Raw genomic sequence first — 24,990 nt, forward strand, 5'->3', positions numbered from 1 at the left:
CACTGTAGTCTACCTATTTAAGTGGGGGCTTGTGGTGGACAGGTGAGAGATGGAATCTTAATTCAAGTTTGAATCACAGGGGGCTGAGTGGGTCCATAGAACCAATATGCAGTGATTTCATCAGTTCCTGGATATATAACTAAAATAGATACCTGGTAACTGGCAGAATTTCCATATTGCTCTCTGTTCCTGGAATAAGGAACACTATATAGTATGAAGGGCCAAGATGAAGACCTTAGAAATCTCCCTCCCCAGCATACGCACATACCAGGAGAGTAAACAAAAATTATTGCTTTCTTGGGAGAGCACAATGGGGGATTGCAGAGATTAATGACACCAATAAAGATCTGAAAGAAGCAGGGGCGAGAAACCTATCTCATGCCAATTTAACTTGCCTGTTTGGCCTGTGAAGAAGGTAGCTGGATCTTGGAGAATGACTGTAAATTATTATAAATTTAATCAGATGATGCCTCCAGTTACAGCTGCTCTTCCATATGTAGTATCTTTACCGGAACAAATCAACATAGCCCCTGACACCTAGTATGCAGCTATTGACCCAGCAAATGCTTACTTCTTCCTACAAACTGGCAAGGAACACCAGCAGCAATTTGCTTTTAGTTGGCAGGGCTGACAATATAACTTCAGTCTTGCCCCATGGCTACATCAATTCTCCTGCTCTCTGCCATAATATAGTCCAGAGAGATATTGAGCATCTCCACCTTCCAATCAGTATTGAGTTGGTCCAGTACATTAAAGACATTATACTGAGTGGATCTGGGGGCCAGGAAGTAGCATATGGGAAAAAAGAGCTATCAGAGTCAAATATAATTTATACTTATAAATTTTGAATTGTGAAATTGTTTTAAATTTTTCACCTACTTATATAAGTTCTCATCAATAATGACTACCAAGTGATCTTTGTTAAACTGTCTTGTGGAGTTATGTGGAGTAACATGCAGTCATTTCAATCATAAAACCCTACATTAAAAAGTTATGTTTATAGAGACAATCTCAGGTTTTTCATTAAAATTTTGAGACTAATTTATTTGGAAGCTTATATATAAATTCAGTATTTATTATCATCCTTGATATGTTTATCTTATTTTTCTCATTATAATTATATTATGTAAAGAAAACTTTTCTCACCAAGCCCATCCGGTTGCCTTCCAATCCCCTTTAATTTATCCCAGTGTGCTATACAAATATCATTTCTGTGAATGTCATGATATGAAAAAAGGTTGAGAAGCACTGCTTTAAACTTCAGATCAGGATTCTTAACCTGGGCCCTTTGATGAATTTTGGTGAGTGTATAAAATATGCAAGTGTATCTTTCTGGGAGAGATGGTTAATAGTTTTCATCAGGCTCTCAAAGCTTAAGAACCAGCTGATGTCAGGAATTTCATAAGTTCCCCTATAATTTTCACCCCCGAAGAAGAAGATACAAATTAAGGATTAACTGAACTCCAACAGCACAAATAGGTCTCCATGATCACAGATAGGAAGAATAAAGGTGCTATAAATGGAACTAGGAGGACTTTTATCTCTTTGACTCACTCTTGTGGGAATCCTGCTCTTGGTCTCTCTCTTTTCTAATTTGACCAGCATAGTAAGAGGTTCTAGGGTTTTCTCTCTATTTGAAGTAGAGACCTCCTCCCTCTGGTCACCTGAAGACCAAGTAGGAACCAGGGTGGAGCCCAAGGAAGAGCAGGCAAAGAGCATAGATTTCAAATGCTCACATGGGATCCAGCTCAGCTCACAAAGCAGCTATACTGGGATCTGCAGCCAAAGCTTGAAAGCCAATATCATAAAGCCTCCATTTGCCTAGACCTTCTCCTCTGTGTTTCTAAAGCACTTTGTACATATCTACATTTCTCCTATATATGTATCTCCCTTGGGGCCTAGCAAGGTGGTGACCGAAGCCACAACACCACTACACCCTACTGTCATCGTGTGATGTGGTTTTCCCTGCTAACAGGCTCTGAGCCTATTATGAGAGGTAGATAGACTCTTATTTTGTTCTTAAAACAGTGTTTAGAATATAACACACATTTCAATATTTTCTCAATTAAGGGTGAATAAATTAAAGAACATGGACCAATAATTTATAAATCTCAGTTTCTTTAAAAACTCATATACCAGGAAGAGATATTTCCCCTGTAAATTAATAAATTAACTTCCTGATACAAACTTAATATGAATTTGGGTAACTTGTAATCCCAATTTTAACCAGGATTTTATCACCTCAGATATGCTGAATAAAGATATTCTATGGCTACCTACAGATGAGACATCTTAACCACTAATGTACTTCTCCTTCTATTAAGAATGGGCATGAATCATGTCTTTATCATTCTTTTTGTTCTCTTTTTTGCTTGATGCTATTTTCTACACATAGGGTACACTCAGCAAAAGCTAACTGAATTTGGAAAAAAACTTTTAGAAACTAATAATCTTAATTACCTTACAGGGCTTTACAGTTTATACTGCATTTTCTATACATTCTTTCATTTGATCACAAGAATCCTGTGAGTTAGAGCTTCATTGTGGAAACGAAGAAACTAGAACTCAGAGTTTAAGCCATTTGCTGAAGGCTTTAGAGCCGAAACTAGAAGCCAAGTATTCTGCTCCTTCCCACTGTAAGATTAGTGGAATTGTCTCTCATCTTCCAAAAGAATTTCTTAAGGTTATATTGCTACACAAAAGTAGATAGTGTTTCCTTCCCTGAGTAAGAAAGTCAACATATAAGTACATTTCTAAGACCTACTGACTTGAATACTACTTTTTCTAGAATGATACTTTGGTTTATAAACCACATGTGTTTCGTTTGAGTTCATTCAGCTTTCAGCTATGTATATTTCTTGAAACGAAGGGAAAAAAAGGAAGAAGAAAAAAGAAAGGAGAAAGAAAAGAAAGAAGGAAGGAAGCTGCCTGTTTGGTCTTCTAAAAGCATTGGTTCAAAGTTCTTACTTCTGAACTTTATCTACTCTTTTCCTGTTTACCAGGTAGCTATGGGAAAAACACAGTCAAGATGGTTTAATCTGTGAACCATACATCTTTCATTTTGTCTCACAGGCATTCTTGACCACCACCAGGGGGCAAAAGCCTACCGGCTGGCTCCTCTGTAATACATTTTCTACCCAGGACAGTACAGTACACAGGGACCCTCAGTATCTGATTCTTGATGGAGCCTCCCTGCTAATTATTTCAACCCCAGGGCCCCAGGGAAAAGAACAAAGGCTCAGCACGGAGGGCTCTAGTGGCACTTAACCATACAGAAGCCAGAAAGAGCTCATCAGCCCTGTCAGTTTTAAAAGAAGCAATGGGGTCCTAGAGTTTGAGTGGCAAACAGCAGGAGGTGGGCTTTAATAACTGCAAACTCCCAAATGCGTCCTCTACGGCTTTGACATGGACGGTGGCATTTACCAAAGCATCCATTCACATCGAGAAACAGCTTTGTCGATTCCCTTTCTCTGTGTAAATAACCAACGGTATTTGCACAGCGCGATCTTTCCCCCTTTTTAATCTTGATTTTTCATTACGTTCTTGGCTTAATGTCCTGCTGACGATTTATCTTTTAGAAACGGATTCCTTTCAACTATTTAAACTACATTTCACACGTGTCTATGAAATAATGAAATCTAGAGACGAGAAGAAACCTCCAGAAGCAGATCCTGTTTAAGAGACTTTCTTCCCAGGAGGAAGCAAGTGGGAGGTAAATGGCAGGTTGGACCCTTAGAACCAACTCTGAGCCCAGCCTTGCCGGCCTCCCAGGCTCACTCAGCCTCCTTTTACCTGAGGAATAACGAATGAGTCCTCAGACAGAGGCCAGGGTAACAGGGGACACATGAGGGTACCACGAAGCGTCCCAGGGTAGAAAATGAAAATCTTTCCAAAAGTCTTGTCATAAAACATGGACTCTGCAGCCGAAGGGTGGGAAAGCTGAGAAAAAGCCCGCGAGACCGGGTCAAAGGGGGGCAAGGGGGGCAATTCTTGTCCTGATCGCGCCGGGAGGGTTTCCAGCTCAGAAAGTCCCACCCACACTCTTATTCAGGAACGTTTGAGTCCCCGCGGAGCCCTTTCCCACCAGAAGACGCGTTCGCGTCAGGCTTTCACCTCAGCTTCTTCTCACTAAGGTTGCTGAAGCTGTGCGCCCCACCTCATAAAATGGTTATCGTTGAGGAGTTGGGGCTCCAGCGGCCCCCGCCCCGCGGCCCTTCGCCGCGCTCCGCTCCACAACCCTCCGCCGGGCCGACAGCGCGATCCCGGCGCGAAGGAGGAAACGCGGGCGGGGGCGGCGGCGGCGGGAGGCGCGCACTCCCGGCGGCTTCCGGCAACTGAAGGGTTACCGCGAGGCAGCGGCGCGCGCCGAGGGTAGAGGCGGTTGCTGACAGGTGGCGCCTGCGCACTGGGAGCGCTCATTGTGCCCCGCAGCTGCCGAACCGCCCGTCAGTCAGCCCGCCAGCCGCCCGTTCGGTGCGTTAGTCTGCGAGAGTCGGGTGGTGGGTGCGGAGCCTGCGGCCGTTCCCGCGGCCTCCTTCTCCGTCCTCCCTGTTTCCCTCACCTCCACCCCACACTCCTTTCTCCATTCCGGCTCCGTCACCCTCGGGTCCCTCACACTCAGGACGAGAATGCCCTGCCCGGAACAACCCAGCAGCGCCTAGATGGCTTTGGTCACGGTCCAGCGATCGCCTACTCCCAGCACCACCTCCAGCCCCTGCGCCTCGGTGAGTCTCTCCCGGCGGCTGCTCGGCTCTCTACTGTCACTGCGGCTCCGCTTTGCCTCAGCGGGTCCCGCCGAGCGCCACTGCGCACGCGCCGCGCCGCTTCCCAGGCCTTGGCGCTCGGCTGCCGCGAACCCCCAACACCCCCCCATCTGAAAGACGAGCAGCAGGAACTACGGGGACGTCGATTTTTTTGCCCCCATCACCCCGGGCACCCAGCTCCCGCAGCCCTGGCCCGAACCCCCGCCCCTGTGGCATGCTTTCCTATGGCTTGAGCACTTCCTTTCGGGAATGAGTCATTCTGGCTTTCCACCCTCCCCCTTCCTTTTCCCTCTGTTGCTTTGCTGCAGGGAGAGGACCATGGGACTTGTGCGTTGCCCCCTTACACCCACCCACGTCCCCTGACCCACACCCATTTCGTGGACCCGTTCAGTGTTCGCACGCCCTTCGTCAGGCTCGCTCTCTGTGTGCCTGCCCCCAGTCGCTCGCTGGCTTCCTTGTGCTCTGTGCTGCTCGGGCTTCGTTGGACTGCTGAACGGTAGTTACCCCTAGGTTTCTTCCCTCCTCCCCTCCCCCAAAGGGTGGCTGTGGTCTCTGCTTCTCGGACCTCTTACCTTTCCTCTACGAGATCCCCAAGCATCTGGTGCTGCATGATGACCCATGCCAACTCCTTTACGTCTTACGGACATCTATGCCTCACGCTCGCTGCTCTTGATCGTTCTTGTTGTTGGGTCGTGTTTGTGTGGCTGGTTAGTTCAGATGCCTATGCCAGTGAAGCGTGCTTCCAGCAGGAAAATACCCACTAACCAGCCCTTTCCTGCTGTGCCCTTCTTTGCCTTCTTTCCTAGCCCCACCCCCACTCCTGCACATAACTATTCTTCTAGGCTTTATTTTTGAAAATATTTAGTTTCCAAAATAAAATATTGCACCAGCGGGGCGAAATGGGATCTTAAAATTAAAAAAAAAATCCAGATGTTTTAGAGGGGAATAGGCCAAATGAAACTGTGGGCAGTTGGAAAAGCCATCTTGAACTTCCTACAGATCTATAATTTTTAAAACTGTGTTGGTGGCTTTAGTAGTTTCAAGTTGCAAAAAGGTATTCAATGAACACTGTGCCACCTTCCACTGTAAAAAAAATTGGGTTGTTCTTAATATTTATATGTTAACTGGCTTGTAATTTCAACATAGTTTACTGAATTTCAGAATTTTCTTGTGTACGGTGGTGGTTTCTTCCCCCCCCCCCCCCAGCTTTCTTTTGCATTTTGTGTGACCAAATTGACAAATATATCCTAATTCTGGAAGTGATTATATTTCAGAGGTTAATTTAACTTGTGTTATTCCAGAGAGCAGAACTAGGGTCCTTGGGTAGAAGTTCAGGGAGGCAGATTTCCAATGATTGTAAGGAAGAATGTTGTAACAGTGGATTGGACTGCCTTGCAAAATATTGAGTGCCCATTGCTGAAAGTGTTCAAGCAAAGGCTGGAGGCAATAGAAAGTATTCCTGCAATGGGAGACTTCTAAGGCTTTGTCTAACTCTTAAGATTCTGTGATTTAAGAATAATTGCCCTTCAAAGCTGGAAAACATTTTAAGATCCTCTGAAGACAAGTATCATAGGGATAGAAATTTAATATACAATACTTTATTCTTATATGTAATACTTTTTGCTAGTTTTTGGAAAGTCATTAACGTACCATCAGACTATCTTAATCCACTCCACTAGTAAACTCTTTGAGGATAGTGGTTGCCAGGATTGATTTTGTTTGAAAAGCAACTGAAGGTTAGTAGAGTCATGTAAGTAAACTAGAAACCAGCATTATAGTGACATAATTTTTCCTGGGCATTGTTGAAAACATTTATGGTATAATAATATATGTACATCAAGTTATCATACTAATTTTCTTGAGGTGAATGATTAGTGTACATTAAGACACATCTACTTGATATGACTTAATTCACCAAACTTGGTTATTTTAGAGTCTTTAGGTATGTCAATAGTCACTTTTGACATAAGTAATTAAATTAGTCATGTGATAAGCTCAGTTGTTGAGCTAAATGACTGACGTTTCTACTTGCTATACTAGTCTGGTTATTTCAGTTGTTTATATGTGGCCGAGGGTGCAAAGGAATCCTGGGACTAGTGTGTGTGTGTGTGAAACAATCAACATTATTAACGTGATTAATGAGCTAGTTACCTTTCCCTTTAAATTGTTTTCCCATTTCACTTCATCCAGAGCTGTGTTCAGCTGAGTTGTCTCCTGGTCCTTGTATTCCAGCCTATGTTCCAGGATGCTATCTGACTTGCATGTATTTGCTGTTGCATCTTTTGCTGCATGAATAGGTTGAGTTGTTTGTTTTAAAAAAAAAAAAAAAAGCAAAAAAATTTAGAGAACCATGAAAGAGGAAACTTAATTGTATGAGGCTGGAAATTTAGATTTTTTAAAAACTAATCATATTAAGCATTTTTTTAATACTTTTTCACTATAGGAATTTTAACATTTTAATACTGTCATTTTTTCAGTATTCATTCATTAGGGGTTAAACAAATCTATTGATCATCTTCTGGGTGTGAATGACTATTATAGATACTAAGATGTATAAGAGATGTACTCTATCAGGATTATGTAATCTTGGGAGGGAGGAGTAGGGAATGGAAGAAGAAAAACCATGAGGGGAGAGGGGAGAAAAAGAAACTGTATGTACATGAACAGCCAGTTTGTAATGGCCATAAGTATTGTCTAAATTCAGATTATAAGTTCACTAATGGCAAAAGTAATGCCAATCTCTAAATCTCTTGGGTCTTTCTCTATGCCAGGCATCATGCTAAGTGCTTTACATGGATTGACTCATTTACTCCTCACAATATGCCCATGAGAAACTGCTATTGTCCCCATCTTGCAGATGGAAGAAACTGAGGCAAAGAGCTAATAAGGAATGTGCTTAGTGACACTCAGCTGTTGAAGCTGTAATTCAAACCCAGATGTGTCTGACTTTAGAATCTGCCATCTTTTTCCTTAGTGGTAATCAAAGAGAAGTATACAAAGTAGATGGCTCTTGAACTAGGCTTTGAAGAATGGGCTGAATTTCTATAGGCTGAGATGGAAGCTGGGAAGTAGAGAATATTCTAGGTGGAGAGAAGCTGTGTACACCAAGATTCAGAGGCAAAAAAGTACAAGGCATATCTGAAGGACTTAAATAAACCAATTTGAGTAAGGATTTGTTTGGAAAGAGTAATAGGAGATAAAGGTGAAGAGGCAGCTAGGGCTGCACAGGGACTGCTAGGCTTAGGTATGTGAACTTCACAGAGAAGGTAATGCAAAGTCCTCAGAGGCTTTTGAGCAGATATGCTCACAGTGGTGTTTTAAGAAAATTAATATAGCAGCTGTGGGCCAGAAGGTTTTGAGAGAGGGAGGCCATGAGTGGAACCAGTTAGAGGCTGTTACAGTGGCCCAGGTATGAGATAATAAAGGTCTGAATTGGGAATGTGAAGTGATAGTGGAAAGAAAGGGGCAGATGTGAGGGATCTTGGAGAAGAAACAAAGGACCTGGGGACTGGTTGGGCATAGGAAAGGAGGAGTCAGAGATGCCATCTCTAGGGATATATTGTTATTCCTAGATAATAAATGTTTCCTAATTAATTGGCAATTTAAGAATTATCTCTTTCCCTCTGTCTTTCTAGTATGAATTTTCAGAATTGATACCTATATTGATCTAGGGTCAGATAGATACAGTGAACTACTACAAAAATCCTTTAGTTTTCTGTAGTGCTTTAAATTTCTCAGAATGTTTTTGTGATCATGTTCTAAAACTTTCTAGAACAACTTCATAAGTTATGCAAGACAGGTTACCAAGGTTAAAAGACGTGCTGAAGGTTATAAAACTGGTTGGTGTAAGAACCTGAACTAGAGCTAAATTCCTTGGCTCTTGGTCACATCTCTTTCCATGGTGTGATAAGAGAAAGCATGAGTTTCTGATCCTGAGAACTTACTGCCAGAATAGTAAAGGAACCAAGACTTAAGACACAATCAAGAACTCACACTCTCTTTGGAGTTCATTTATATTGTAACCTTGACTACCTAGAACAGAATTATTTAGCTCTGTGCAAATCATTAAGTGATAGCCTTATTTAAAGCCTTGGGCATTTAGTTTCCTTACTCTTAGAAGATTATTACCAATAAAAAATAGGAATGAGAAGTATCAGGTGCTGCTAAACTAAAGACAGGCCCCTTATAGTTCTGAGAAATGATAACTGATGGTTTTACCGCAAGGGTGGAGGGAGAAAACCCATAGATAACTGGCCTAAGGAAAAAATATAGCAGTTACAGACTACTTAATGTAAGGACAAATACCCACCTAAGATTCAGTACTCCCTCAGATCTACTATTATATGGTCATAATGATGACCCTGAATATCATAAGAAGGCTTAATCTTGATTGTCTTGATTTAAGCAGTCAGGATTGAGTGAAGTATTTTTAGATAGCTGTTCATCCAAGTTTCACCAAAATTTTGATGTTTAAAATGCACATTGTAATTAATTGGAAATTCATTTACATATATATCTTATTTCCTGATAGTGCTGGATAAATAAGATATTGTTGAATTACATATATTCAAATATGACTACACCTCTTTCTCCCTAAGCAGAGAAAATAAAATCATAGCAAATATGAAATTGATTTATATGAAGTATAAATACTTAAAAGTGATGCTTTTTAATTTTTTAAAGACAGCTTTAGAAACTTTCTTAAACTGTAGAAATAATACAAGGCCATTGTAGAAATTTGGAAAATACAGAAAAGCATAATAAAGAGAATAAAAGATGTGTGCCACAAAACTGTGTATATATTTTACATAGTTGAAATGCTGATGTATATTTAATTTTGCATTTTTTAGGTTTGATATAAATCATAGATGTATTGCCATATCACCTAAATGGCTGCATTGAGTAGTTAGATTTTAACTCATTTAACCATTCCATTATTGATGAACATCTAGGTGTTTTCCAACTTCTTTTTTTTTTTTTTTTTTTGCTTTTGTAAATTCCATTGTGTGAACATCACTGCGCATAAATATTCAAATGTATTTTTTTTTAATCCTCACCTGAGGACATGCTTAGGGAGAGGAAGAGAGAGAGACATACACACACACAGAGACACAGAGAGAGAAACATTGATCTGTTGCCTTCCGTAGGCTCCCCGACGGCGGATCAAACCTCAACTCAGGTATATGTCCTGACTGGGGATCAAACTGGCAACCTTTCAGTGCACGGGACAATGCTCAACCAACTGAGCCACTCCAGCCAGACACATTTTGGAACATTTATTAAGATTTCAAGAAATAAAATTACTGGATCACAGAGTATAAACAATTTTAAACACTTCTATTACATATTTATACTTTCTAGAAAGTTGTTTCAATTAACATTTATTCTAACCAGCCTAGTATAAAAATGCTCATTTCTTCTAGCCTTATTAACACTGGATATTCTCACTTTATTTTTAATCATTAGTAATTTTTGAGGATAAAGATAGTTGGTTTGATGTGTATTTTATTAGGCTAAAAATTTTTCAGATGTGTATGAGGTATTTCTATTAACTTTTAAAAAAAATAGTTTTATTGACTATAAATTATAGACCCTAAAATAAAACTTTTAATGTATACAATTCAGTTGATTTTTAGTAAACTTACAGAATTTACAGACTGCAACCTGCACTACAATCCTGTATTCCATTTTATGAGTTGCTTATTCTTTTCAATCTAAATACCCTCTTTTTTTTATTTTTATAAAGAGAGAGGGAGGGAGAGGGAGAGAGAGAGAAAGATCGATGAGAAACATCAACATTGATTGGCTGCCACCAGCACCCCTCCCCCCCACACTGGGGATTAAGCCCGAAACCAGGGCGTGTGTCCTGACTGGGAATCGAACCAGTGACCTCTTGGTGCATGGGTTGACACTCAACCATTGAGCATACCAGCCTGGTGCAATGTATATACCCTCTTGATATATTATGAATATTAGTCCTTTATTGTATTTACTAAACTATTTGCTTTTTGTTTGTATTACCCCTAGAATAAAGTCCACACTACAGAGTTATGCTAGCAAAACTTTTAATGAGTCAACCTTACCTATCTCTTCAGCTTTGTCTCTTCCCAAGCCTCTGCCTTGCACACTGCTTAGTCAAGCTGACATGTCATGCTCCCTTTTATCTCTAGGCTTTATACTTGCTATTTCCTTTACCTGGAACACGTTTTCTTCATCTCTTTACATGACTAATTCCTACTCATCCTTCACGTTCCAGCTTAAATGTCACTTCAGGGAAGCTTCCCTGACTTCAGTCCCAGACTATGGTAGGTGCTCCTTCTATGCGCACCAGAGCATCCTTACTTACCCATCATGACTTTACCTTTTTATTGTACTTGATTGTTTGACATCTTATTTCCCCAATTAACCTTTAAGCCAGGGACTGGGTCTATTTGTGCATATTTTTGTATCACCAGGGTTAAAAATATTGGACATGTGGATGAATGGATGAAACTGATAATAGTCCTATTTGGCAGTCTTTTCCACTTTGAGTTCTTCCATTGTTTTAAGCATTGTTCCGTTCCCAGAAGCCCAAAACTATGACCACTTTTAAGAGTTTTTAAAATTGATTTGAGAGAGAGAGAGAAATGGAGAGAGGGAGGGAGGAAGAGAGAGAGAACCATCTATTTGTTTTCCACTTATTTAGGCATTCATTAGTTGATGCTTGTATGTGCCCTGCCAGGGATTGAACCTGAAAACCTTGGCGTATCGGGAGGATGCTCTAACCAACTGAGCTGCCTGGCCTGGGCCCCTTTAAGACTTTTGATACATATTGCTAAATTGTCCTCCAGAAAAGTTGAATCAATCTTTGTTGACAAGCTATGTATAAAAATGTCTGCTTCACTGTACCCTCATCAGCCTTGAGTATCATCATCATCATCCACTTTCTTCATCATAAGAGCCATTGTTTATTGAACACTTACTGTGTAGCAGACACTGTGCTGAGTACCTTGCATGCATTATGTTATTTAATTTTTACATGACTCCCATGATGTAGGTATTATTATCATCTCTATATTATAAAGAAAATTGAGACTCAGAGAAGTAAAATGAATTGCCCAAGGTTATAGGTCTGATATCTGACCCTAGAACCTTTTCTCTTAACCACTATATTTTATTGCTGTTTTATTTTACATTTTTTTAAATCAGAGGTTAAACATTTTCCAAATATTTTTTATGTGTGTTTTATATTCCTGTTTTGTAAGTCATTGATGTGATTAGCCCGACTTTCTCCATGGATAGTTATTTTTGCCAGATTGATTTGTAAATATTCTTTATATACTAAGAATATTAACCTTTTTCTATTATGTTGCACATTTTGCCTCAGTTTTTCATTTGCCATTTTTTGTTTGTTTTTGTCATATTGATTTTTATGTACAGATATTTTAAAAATGTTAATGCCATCACTCCAAAGTCTTTTTTGTGTGTTTGATTTTCACAGTTTTTCTACTTAATTCAGTTTCCATCAATAGAGTAGAGAAATACTCGCCTATATTTTCTGAAGTTGTCTTATAGTTTATTTTTATATTTAACTTTAATCATCCAAAATTAATTTTACTACATGGTATGAGGTAAATATTAAATTAATTTTGTTCCAAATAGTTAACAACTTGTCCCAGTTCATTTTATGAAATAGTCACTCCTTTTTCTAATGCTGTATAATTCCACCTCTGGGAAATACTAAATTGGGTATAAGCTAGAGTGTGTTCCATTACTATTCCCACAGGAGTTTAGTTAGTTTAGCAGGTATTACTTAGTATTCATTAAATTACATGGACAGAAAATAAACTTACACTAGCTTAGATTTTAAAATTTAACTCAAGTGCCTGGGAAGTGCAAAGAAAGAGCAGGCATTTGGTACTCAAAAGGTATCTTCAGGTCTCTCATTCTTTCTATCAGGCTTTAAGTAAAAGGGAGTAGATTCTAGATTATGCCCAGTCTGAAAAAAAGGCACTCTGCAGAGCCCATACTGCCTTCCTATGTAGCACCATTCTTCCTGGTTCCAGCAGCTTAGGGCTTTACTGTTTTTCCATTAAATGCCTGCTGTCATGTTGGCTACACAGTGCCTAGCCCGTTGCAGGCATTCACATGTCCATATTTTTCATTTATTTGTTCATTCATTCAAAAAATCTAGCTATAGTAGGGAAAGTATTTTTTTTTTAAAAAAAGACAAAACAAAACAGAATGATTATTTATAAAACTATTTACCTAATTTGAAATATACCAGAGTCCAGGTGCACATGGGAGAGACCTAATGCTATTTTGTGCAGGTAATCTCATCCATTCTCTTCCTCTGGTTCTTAGCACTGAGTCCTTTTCAGATACTTTAACAAACTGCCATGCATTTTCTTGCCCAGCTGAGCAACACAGCTGCTGTGCACAGTGCCCCTTATTTTCCTGTTTGTCAAGAGAATGTCTGGTGAGGTGATCTTGGCTCTGAAATGTAGTGAAAGGTCCCATGGTTCCCTACATTTCCTGAGAGATGGGAAATATTTCCCTTACTGAGTGGGAGAGGAAATGCTTAGCTATAATTGGGGAGAAGTAGTGTACTGTATTCCAGCCTAGATTTTATGGAGCTGTGTGATTCAAGTAAAAAATAATAATTTAACATCTTTTTGTATCCTGTGCTATACTTGATTCTGAAGATATCTATTTACTCATTCATGCCAGGATTGGGGATCAAGCAGCCAGTTAGATTGGTATTTAATAAGTAGTTAGAATATCTTATAGTAATCACAAATTACATAAGCTTTGAGGAAGAGAAAGGTCAACAAGGACTTCTGAGTTAAGCCTTAAAGATTGAGTGGTAGTTGGTCTGAAAACAGAACATTCTTAAGCATGAACTTAAGGCACAGGGCTAGACATGATGTATGCTGGGAACCACAAACAGTTCAGTGCTGATGCCATTTTTAAAGTACAGAAAAGGGAGCTGGAGAAGTAAAAATTATTTCTCCTGAATTGTAATATCTAGGCACTTCTTTTACCTTAATGCAGTATATATGTTCTCTTGACTTTCCTTTAAAGTGCATTTGTTAAAATTTGTGATTTTGGGCATATATAACTGTCCTAATAGCTACCATGTTTCATGTATTTGCTATGCTGTAGACACTGGGCTTGGTATTAAACGGGCATCACAACTATTTGAAGGGGCACTGTTATTGTTCCCATTTTACAGATGAAGAAATTTATTTTCAGAGAGATGTCTAGACACCTCCAGCTAGGAGTAGCAGAGCTGGAATTTGAACTTTGGTTGTCACACTCAGAAACTAAATTCCAGGTGTTAGAATTAGCCTCTTTGTCTAGGTGCTATTTGAGTTACTTCCATTTTTAAAAACTATTTTGCTTCATGTTTTCCCTGCTTTAGTTTGAAATCACTGCAACTTGAGTCATTTTGCTGCTTATGCCTTGGTACTTGATAAACTCAGTTAAGCAGAAGCTTGTTGAGAGCCTTCTCAAGCACTGTAGGATTACATAAAGCGTTATCCTTGCCTTAGAATTTACAGGTCTAGTGGGGGAAGGCAGCTATAAACTAAGCATGTATAATAAAAAAAACCTAATATGGTGCGTGCAATAGGGAATATGGAACAGACTGATAGGGAAAAATGGAGAAGCAAGAGATCTTTGCAGCTAAGAAAATGAAAGATATGTTACTTACTTCTAAATATTGATCCTTTTCATTTTCATTTACAATCAGAAGCCAATTTTATCTATGGCGTGATTATTGTAAGATAGTGTTGTCTAAGGTGTGGTAGCCAGGTACTGAAGCTCCTATCTTTGGAAAGAGTATGTTTGTAGGTATTGGTATTACCTTGCCCCCTCACTTCTCCCACCTCCATACCTTTCCCTGCTTAAAGAAAAAAACAAAACAAAACACCCAGCAATCTTTTTTACTGATTCAGACAGTGGAATGTATGAAATTATGTTTATAGAAGTTTAAGGAAAGACATCTCTGTGCAACTTGCTCATTGGAGCACTGATTCTCTACTTGTTACTTCAGACACTTTTATAAAAATAACAATTTGGGAGAGCCTTTTCTTCACAATTACAATATTTAGCATGTCTCAGGCAAAAATTAAACCACATGTTAGCTTCTCATAACATTATCTTAATTTATTAAGGAAGCTCATTGATTCTTAGAGTTTGAGAAAGCAATTGTGGTTTAGAGTAAAAGTAGTGTCTGCCCATTAATGATTCTAATATAGTCCCCATGGGGGTTGGGAAGCCCTGAAAGTATTTTCATTTCTTTCTTCTTAGGCCTTCAGAAATATCTATAGCAACATGAAGCAGTCTAGCATAGTGGTAGTTTGAAAACTCTCTGCCTGAATCTGAATCCTGGCCTCACAATTTACAAGACTTAGACAATTCAATTACTCTATGCTTCAGTTTGCCCATCTGTAAAATAGAGGTAATAAATAGCACTTCTTTTACAGAAGTGAGCATTAAATGAGAGAATGCCTCAGTGCCACACCTGGCACTAAATAAGCATGCACTTATGAAGTATTAGTCATTTTTATAATGATGGTGATTTAGGGTTGCTATTTGGTTATTAAGCAAATTTTTTTTATTATAATACAAATTTGGTGGGGAAGACACTTGCTTTATGACAATATAATTCAAAGGAATAGCCTATTTCAGGGGTTTCTCTTTCTCTTTTTTCAAAAAAATTTTTACTCAATAATAGCTTCATCTTTTAAAATTAGAGACTTTCTGCTTTAGTTGTTAATCTCTATGCCAAGTATGTTATGTATAATTTGTAATGACCCTGGAGCATCATACAGAATGATTAATGCAACTGTAATCTTAAAAAATCTCCTTCCCTTGAGAGTTTATCAATTTATTAGGCCATGCTTAGCAGCATATTAATCTATTGGATGTTTTGCTATATGGTAGGACACATCATTGCAAGTGGTCACCTTAGTTTGTATAGTCATATTCAAATCAGGCTGAATATATTGGCATTTTTAATGATAAAAGCTATAAATCATGTGGCTAAATAGAACAGAAATTGACAGATATTTTTTGAACATAGAGAATCTGAGAACACTGAATGTATTCATGGGTTTAAATATATCTTTGTACAAGGAAACAATAGGTGAGAAGAATGATTTGTGTAATCCAGCTATACCAAACATTTGGCAGTTGAAATTGAATGCAGCTTTGAGAAATGCATTTCCAAAGCGACTGAATGAACTCACATATAACAAGAGGTCTTTGGTTCAGACTTTGGTTGCATTTTGATTACAGTTTTTTCTATTGAACGCTGTCATAAAATAGAGACAACCTATTTCTTCTTAGAGTACTGAAAGAAATTACACTAAACTTTCTATGAGTACAATATTTTGGCTTGTCTTCTAGATCTGTTTTATACAAGCTGCAACTTTCTCTGCTCTGAGCATTTTTATGTTGATTCTGTGGTTTTCAATTAAACTTCAAAGGAACTGTAGACTATAAAGGAAGTCTGGTTAGGCAAGGTGTGGCTGAAAAATCTAGGAATTCTTCCACTTGCCTACAAAACATTCTTGCAGGATATGGCATCTTGATAATTAAACACAGGGCTTTTAATAGAAAGAAAATAGTCTTAGGAAATTTCCACTTAAATACCATTTTGTAGGATTTTAATCTATAAGACTTAAAACACTAAGAGAATTTTACTAAACAAACCAATGATGAAAAGTCTTCTTATGTTCTTGAAATTGTCTTATAGAAGACTATAGTTGTGGTGCAAAATGAAAAACTTTAAAGGCACAAGGATGATTTGGACCTCTGTGTTGCATGAGCTTGTTCACAATGCCAGTCTTGCCAAAAGTTAGAAATAGAAATGCTGCTCACCAAATTAGTCTTTGGTTTGTTTCCATTTGTTCTTTCAGGTGATCGAGACACTTAGAGGAAGACTGTGTTTTAACAGGTCCAGAGCTTATACTTGCTTTTTTTCATAGATTTTTTTTTTTCTTAATTGGATTGCATTCCTTTGCAAACATTTATTAAATCCCTACTCTGCACAAGACTTAATATCATTTAAGCTGCTAGTACAGTCTACTTTTTTCTTTTTTATCCTCACCTGAGGATATTTTTTCTATTGCTTTTTGGAGAGAGTGAAGGGAGAGAGAGAGAGAGAGGGAGGGAGGGAGAAACAGTGATGTGAGAGAGACACATCAATTGGTTGCCTCCCGCAGGCACCCCTACCGGGGCTGGGGATAGAGCCTGCAACGGAGGTACAGGTACGTGCCCTTGGCTGGAATCGAACCCCGGGACCCTTTAGTCCATGGGCTGACGCTCTAACCACTGAGCAAAACCGGCTAGGGCCAGTCTACTCTTTTTAAAACAAGTTGCCCTATCTGAACATGTGATTTAGAAAATTGGATGATTGAGGTTCTGTGTTTTATTCTTTCTTCATTCTGAAATAACTGTAATAGTGATCCTTTACTTAGAAAAAAACTTTTCTGTAATAGTTGTATGGACTCCAAAGTGAAATCTTAGAGTACAGAATTAGATCATATATAGTTCTAAACTGAATGATGAAGGGGAATAAAATTATTGAAATGGACAGTTGCCTTTGGAAAAATCTGAATGCACAAAAATGTATGTGAAAATGTGTGGGTCAGTAGTTGAGAAAATGCCTTATCAGGTAGTTGGTTTTTTTTTCTCTCTCATTGATTTTAGAGAGAGAGAGGAACAGAGAGAAATAGAAAGAGAGAAACTTCAATTTGTTGTTCCGCTTATTTATGCATTCATTTGTTGATTGTTGTATGTACCCGTGACTAGGGATCCAACCTGCAACCTTGACATAGTGGGATGATGCTCTAATCAACTGAGCTACCCAGCCAGGGCCTCAGATAGTTATTTCTTAACCCCTCCCTTAAATTAGGAAGTCCTTTTTTTCCCTCATTTTGCTTTTTGCCTACTTCACTTGATTTATTACTGACTTTCCAAAATACCATTTTGGAAGCTGAAAGCAGAATTTCTTTAAGTTCAGCAAGCAATGCGACAGTGATATTGAAATAGTGAATTTTAAAAAATCCTAAGCTTTATATTCATCTGAAGAAAAAGTATTTTCTACACTGACCCTTAGTATACTTTTCATCCCTGCCAAATCCAGACCCAAAGGACAGTTTCCCTCTCTGAATAATTTAATAATGACTTTATGTCTTAAGTACTTGTTCTCAAGGAAATGGGCTTCATCATAGCATAGTGGTTATATTGGCTTTCAGTTCTAGAGCCAGATTCTGGAGTTAAATTTCCAGCTCTACCACTTAGTAGGTGTAGATTTTGGAGAAATCACCTTTCTAAGTTTCAGTTTCCTTAAAGTATTGTTAGCTTTCATGAAATAACTAAATGAATGCTTAACATAGTGTCTAGCACTATAGCATAGTGAGTGTTCAGTAACCGCTAATAATTACTAATGTTAAGTGGATTTAATTCTTTGCTTGTTGCACACTATTATATACTTAATTTAAAAAGATTAGGATAGTTTGGCTTCTAAAGCATAGTTATTATAGGTAATATATTTGAGTCTTTACTGAATTGTGTCAAATATGTATTACTCAGATATGTTGTTTTATGAGTAGTTGTACACCCTGGATTGAAATGGGCATAACCATCTTTGAATGGTAATGAAGTAATGTGTGATGAAGTGCATTTGAAGATAGTGAAAACTGTAGTTTGTGGTTATCTACAATGCTGTTAAAGCTATTAAAGTTCTTTTTAGGTAAAGATGCAGTGAACTTTAGCTCTGAGCATATGAGTCTGAATTTAATGTTCAGTGGGCACAAATGAGTGATATTCTGAATAATTTAGTTCTTCATTTTTATTATTTATCCAAAGAATTGACAAGAAATAGTCTTTTGACAGTTGAGATATGTGTCATTTCTTTTTAAAAATATTTTTATTTATATTTTAAATACGGTTTTACTGATTTTATGATTTTTTTTTAGAGAGAGAGGAAGGGAGAGGGAGAGAGATATAGAAACATCAGTGAGAGAGAATCATCAACATCGATCGGCTGCTTCCTGCACATCCCCCACTGGGGATCGAGCTCAAAACTCAGGTATATGCCCTCACTGGGAATCGAACCTGCGACCTCCAGGTGCATGGGTTGATGCTCAACCACTGAGCCATGCAGGCTGGACTATGTATCCTTTCTTGAAAATGCTTTTAAGGAAAGTCTACATTATTTAGCTATCCTAAATGACAGCCTTCTTAAAATATCTCACCGCATCATCCCTCACCTGTGACATCTGAAGTTTTTGTGAAATTCTGGCTTAATACCTATGTATATCAGAACCCTAAACCATTCACCAGTAATGTGCAATAGTGGTATAAGTTTACCTTGCTAAGACTACTGAATCATAACCTCAATTTCTTGTTTGGGCAATGATTTTTATATTTCCTTGCTACTTCTATGTAAGAAATCCAGGAGGTTTCTTGGGCCTTAAATTATTATTGAAATATTGGAGTTTATTCATAAATATTGCTTCCTAGGGTTTCACACAATTTCAGAACTTGAAAATTGACTATTCTAACTCCTCATTTTACTGTTAAATAGTTTCCAGAGTTTGGCTTCGGGAATAAAAAATAACTCATTTATTGGGCAGTTTCAGGAGAGTTTTTGCTATAGTAAAAATCTTTAGTAGGAATTGATTGCAGGTTTTCTAGGATGCAAGGCATTCAAGTGGACACCTGGGTTCTAGGCTAGACATACATTGAGGTATAATATGGAAGGTCACACATTTAAATATGGCAATGGGATAGGCAGATGATCAAAATTAATGAAACTGGCCAAATGGGGCCTGTTGTAAGTTCCAGACTATGAACTCTTTCATTAGAGGCTGTCAGTTGTAACCAAGTGAGAATGTAGACCCAATGTTGCCAGAAAAATCTTCTATTTCAAGAAACACTAGTAATGTAGATTGTTATGTGAAATCTCATGATTTTTAAATGTTGGCAATTGAATTGGCTGGGAATGATTCTGACTACAAGTAACAAAAGACCAAGTTTAAACCATAAGAATATTTTTGGTTTATCTGGCAGGAAATCTAAAGATATATAGTCCAGGACTAACTCAGCAGCTTGACAATGCTATATAAGGAACCAAGTTCTTTATATCTTTCTGTTCTGCCATTAATACTATATTGGATTCCCGTTTTTATGTTTGTCTCCACATAAAAGATATTTGTTATAGCTGCAGGCAGTACACCCCCGTTTGATTGAAGAAGGGGTAAAAGGTGCAGTGCCAGCAGTTAGTTGTACCTTTAATTAGGAAAGCAAAAGTTTTTCCAGAAACAATCCCCCATTCCTAGTAGAATTTAAGTCTCTGGCCAGAGCTAGGTTACATGGTTACCTCTAGGTGCAAGAGAGCTTGGGAAAGCAAGTATATGACTTTCCATCTTAATCACTGAGTGGCAGTGGGGAGAACGATGTTTGGAGTGGCTGTTGTCAAACTTTGTCTATCTTAACAACAAATGAAGATTCAAAGAAACGTATGTTGAGGGCTAAACAACATTATCTATCGCCTAGATTTATCTTGTGAGCTACTCCCCACCCCCATTTTAGTGCTCTATTACTCATTCCTGATTTCTACCAGTTAGTTACATATTTTGTTTTCAGGGTAACCTAGTGGAAAAGAGACATCTTTTTATAATGTAGAAAGAAATTAGAAAATTTGAGTTTAAGTCCTGATATAAAGACATGCTATCAGTGTAATATTGGACAGTTTGTTTAATCTTTCTGAGTCTCTCATTCTTCACCTGGAAAATGGACATATAATATTGCAGTACGGCATAGTAGTTAAGTGCCGTCTTTGGAATCAGAAAGACCTAAGCTGGCAGTACTCACCTAACCCTCTGTGTATCCCTATTGTTTTGGCCTGTGATGTCCCATATCTTGTCTTTCATCTAGAAGTTCTCCGATGAGAGCTTTTGATCTTTGAGAACGTTATAATTCCCCTTACATGGCTCGGGCATATTGCTGCTATGGATAATAACAGTGATCTTAATAAGGACCAACAGTAAATAACAAACACGACAATAGATACAATATCATATGACAACTCAGATCACAAAATCAGCCTTTCAACCAGAGTCCTTCGAAATTCCGTGAAGAATGGCAGCATGGGCTCTCTGCAAGCTTTTAATCAGGCCTGCACAAGGGTTCCCTGACCTCATCTGTGATGTCGCAGAAATGCTTGGCTCTGCAAAAGACAAATGCAAGGCTGCACTCTGTGTTAGTAAAAGCTCTGGGCTTGGTGCTATAAATAATAATAAAGACAAATTGGAAGAAAAAAAAAGACTTAAGTTGGAATCCTATCTCTGCCAAACTAGTTGCATAATCTCTCTGCATGTTAATTTTTCTGTAAAATGGGGTTAATATTTGAACCTACCTCACAGAGTCTTTTATGAGGACCAAATGAGATACAGTGAAGTCCCACCTTAGCAGTTCTAAAGGTAGCATATAAAGCAAAAATCAGAGTCAACATTATCCTTGAAAAAAAAATCTCTTAAATCACCGGTAAAGAACAATATGCATGGTTTTGGGCAAACAACTCTCTCTCTCTGTGACTAACTGAGGGGACATGCTTTCTCCCATCTCATACTCACTTTACTCGCTTTCTTGTGCACTTGTTGCATGTAATGGTAGGTAAAATCATGTGCACTATAACATAGCATACATTTTCATTCATATTTATTTATTGTCTGCTGAAATATATGATCAAATTAGTGCAAATTAAATGCAACTCCAGAGTTATTATTTGTGAGATGCTTAGCACAGAACCTGGCCTTCAGAAAATGGTAGCTGTTGTTACTGTAAGTACAGCATAAGATGTTTGAGGCTGAAGAAATAGAGGTTGATTTTCCAAGGTTCATCTTGGCTCCTGATGTGCAACATAGAACAATGATGTTTGTTTGTTTTTCTGCCACACCAGCCAAAATTTATAACAGATGAGTGGCCAAGGGAATCATGTCACTATTTTAAAGATTAGGATAGATTATCAATTGTATTTCAAGGGAAAAACTCTTAACATAACTGTCTCAAAGTTATAGGCCAAAATGAACATGATCTCCCCAAATAATACACTAATTAAATTTTTATTGTTTAAATTGTGAAGTATTTTATTTACACGATATTTTGATTTTTAATGCAAAAATTTTTGCTTTCTTTCAAATTTATGATGTAAAGGTTTTTAAAGGACAAAGTGATATTAAATGGAATGTAAGATGTCAGAAAGCCCTAATGATTCATCAGGATGTTAACTGTTTTCATCTAAAGCTACACTGAGCCATAAATAGTTACAGGTGATCTGTTTTACAGTGTTGACACATGTCTAACAAGATCTTATACCACTGACAAAAAGTACTACGACAAATACAGTAATATGACAATCTTTGTACACTTACTCTGTAAATAGCATGCATTTGTAACTCAAAATACTTTGAGACTTTAGTTGCTTGGGTCAGATTGTGATGCTCAAATATAATGAATCATACATATATAGAGTAAGGCATAAATATAGCTTAAGAAATTGCCGTAGAGGAAGACATAGAGTCCCCTCCCCCTTTTCTTAGAGGAAGTAAGTCTTTTTTAAATTACAATGGACAGGGGTATACCTCTGAAAGTTTCCTTGAGGATTCAACATTTAAAAGTAAGAATAATAGTGATAGACAGTAAAACTCTAAGAGCAATAATATGCTTTTGTTCAAGTGCTGTCATGTATTTTCTACTGAAAGTAAAGTTGTCTAAACTTGTACCTTATCACTTGTTACTTGGTATAGGATTGTCTTGTTTTTAAACAAGGAGGAAAATCTTGTTTTAAGGTGACTCATAGTGACGTAGTATATTAGTAACGGGGTGGTGCTCAATATGAGCACTGGTAATAACAGATACTGGCAGTTTTCCCATAAAATTTAACTCATCTTGGGAATTCTTAGGAATCTGTGTTTACAAGTACGTGGTTGCAGGAAGTCTTAATAGTAAGAGTGGTTAAATATCACTGCTATATGACCATGAGAATTTAAGGTGTAGCACTTGTATGAGTTGTAATTAGCTTATACTTTTAAGACTTTAAATATCTAGCAGTCTCTTACCTGTGATTATTTTTCTCTTCCTGTCTTTTGAGACCCATTTATCTATGATTTGATGATTTATCCATTTAAAGTTAATTAAATTCAGCTACTGAATCCTATTTCATGTTTGTTTGTTTTTTAAATCTTACTGTGGTTATGGAACTAGGTCTAAATGGTAACTTGATTTTGGTATCGTTATAGCTATACAGATATTGCCATGGCACCTGGAAATACGATTTGTTAGTAGAAGGACAGGTGCGGATAACTGGAAAGGTACATAGACATTTATTCTCCTAGTTAGAGATTTAGAGATTTTTATAATTTTCTGTAAGAAAAATTGTATCAAAACTTCAACTCAAGCCCTTTTTAAAGTAAGAAAGATTATCATTTATGATAATAAATCTTCTAAAGCTAAGAAGGTTTGGAAAAACTTAATGAAAATCTTAGGAAAAGGGTTGATGCATTGTGACATTGATTGGCAGTCTTATCTTGGAGAGAATTAGAGTTTTTAAAAGTAAGAAAATGCTTAGGGCCAGATGTTGATGAAGAGTAGCCTATTTGGTTTTGGACCTTAAGTTTTTTCTTTATTCATTTGGAAGATTTCAGTTAGTTAAGGAGTTCTAGGATACAGGATAATAAGAAGAGTTCTTGTAACAAACATAACAGAGCTTATACATTTGAAAGACTATTGGCTAGTTTCTAAGGAAAGTAGGCAGTGTACTTGTGCAAATGATGCAATATTAACTTAATATCTTTGGAGCTCCTTTTTGGTATTGCCTTCAGTTCTTTTAAATGTCTCCAATTCTTCCTTTGAAGGTGAATTTGATTTTTGGAAGTAGCCAAAAATAATTTGCATCCATATCTGATAGATCTTTTCTTTTATATTTCAGGATCTAGGGGTAAAAGAATGTTTAAAATAATCAGTTCCCACCCTCAAAGCTGTGGGACAGTGGTTGGTGCATAACCATGGAACAGATGGCACATAAAAATACTATCTTAGGGATTTGGCAGGAAGATACAGAACAGGGAAGGGGGCTCTAAGCCATGGAGCCATATTCACAAAATTAAAAATTTTAGTAAAAGAAATAAAGAAAAGAAAAATAGGCTTGTCTATAAATTAGTGAGATAAATTTTGTGAATCATGAAATATCCAGGCAGATATTCCAAAAATGTTTCAAGCAGTGGGATATTATAGAACCTCTCAAAATTATTATTTGTAAAGAACATTCATTTCATTTTTTATTTTTTAAAGAGGACATTCATTTTTAAATACCCATCTGTTCTGTTGGCTAAATAAAGAAATTCATTAGTTTATTATTTTATAGGCTTAAATTGAATTCTTTATTTTTACCTTGAGAGATATTCTCAAAAAAGTATTTACCCTGTAAAATTAACATAGATTTTTGTCCATTGTTTCCTAACTTTCCTAGATGCCTCTACCACTTACTTTTTTTAATTTCGAGGATAAAGAAGACAGTCTCCTTTCACAGCAAATATGACAAGGAGAGAGGGAGAAAAAGGTAGTAAAACTGAAAAATATTTTGATCTGATCCATCTCAAAGAGAGAGTAATTAAAATTAGATACTTTCCCCCTAAATATGTTAAATGATAGAAGAAAAAACCCTTCAGATGTAATGAATAAATTATTAAGATTGTTTTTATTATAATTTATTAGCCAAACCAGGATAATAATGAGCATGAAAGGGGGTGATAGTAATGATTTCACTTGCAGCAGATGTTAACTAGGATGTGCAAACTGGGGATGTGTGGCCACTCTAATGATAGGACTCAACTTTACCTTGATATTTATTGGGTGAGTTTTAACTGAGAGAGAAAATATTTTACTTGGAATTAGTTTTTATTATATTCATTTGAAACCACTTACATAATTTAGTTATTTCTTCCTTTGTCTTCTCAGAAATTTTATTACATATACATATCTTTATAACATTACATTGGAGTTACTTGTTCAAGGGTTAGATTCCCCCATTAAAATGAGGTCAGGAAATTTCCTTGTTCAGTACTGTAACCTCCTTAGTGTCCAGTATATAATAAATATAGGGTGTCTCCCAAAATTGTATACACTCTTTAACAGCTGATAACTCACTTAATTTTCATTCCTTTTCAGATTT

General features: G+C 37.5%; 2 protein-coding genes across 3 annotated transcripts in view; one reads left to right on the forward strand and one right to left on the reverse strand.

Moving 5' to 3' along the window:
* Positions 1 to 5,521, reverse strand: part of EFCAB5 (EF-hand calcium binding domain 5) — an 85,019-nt gene extending 79,498 nt beyond the window's left edge. Inside the window, exon 1 of the mRNA XM_087826481.1 lies at positions 5,336 to 5,521. The gene's annotated coding sequence lies outside the window, so the exon portion shown is untranslated. The remainder of the gene's footprint in view (positions 1 to 5,335) is intronic.
* The window catches only part of SSH2 (slingshot protein phosphatase 2), a 207,831-nt gene continuing 187,289 nt past the window's right edge, over positions 4,449 to 24,990 (forward strand). For both annotated transcript variants that reach the window (XM_016201957.2, XM_016201959.2), the window contains exon 1: positions 4,449 to 4,724. In XM_016201957.2, coding sequence (XP_016057443.2) covers positions 4,662 to 4,724 — 63 coding nt within the window. In that variant the 5' untranslated portion in view covers positions 4,449 to 4,661. The remainder of the gene's footprint in view (positions 4,725 to 24,990) is intronic.

The sequence above is a fragment of the Miniopterus natalensis genome, chromosome 17 (genome assembly GCF_054644295.1).
Source record: "Miniopterus natalensis isolate mMinNat1 chromosome 17, mMinNat1.hap1, whole genome shotgun sequence".
In the NCBI taxonomy this organism is placed as follows: Eukaryota; Metazoa; Chordata; class Mammalia; order Chiroptera; family Miniopteridae; genus Miniopterus; species Miniopterus natalensis.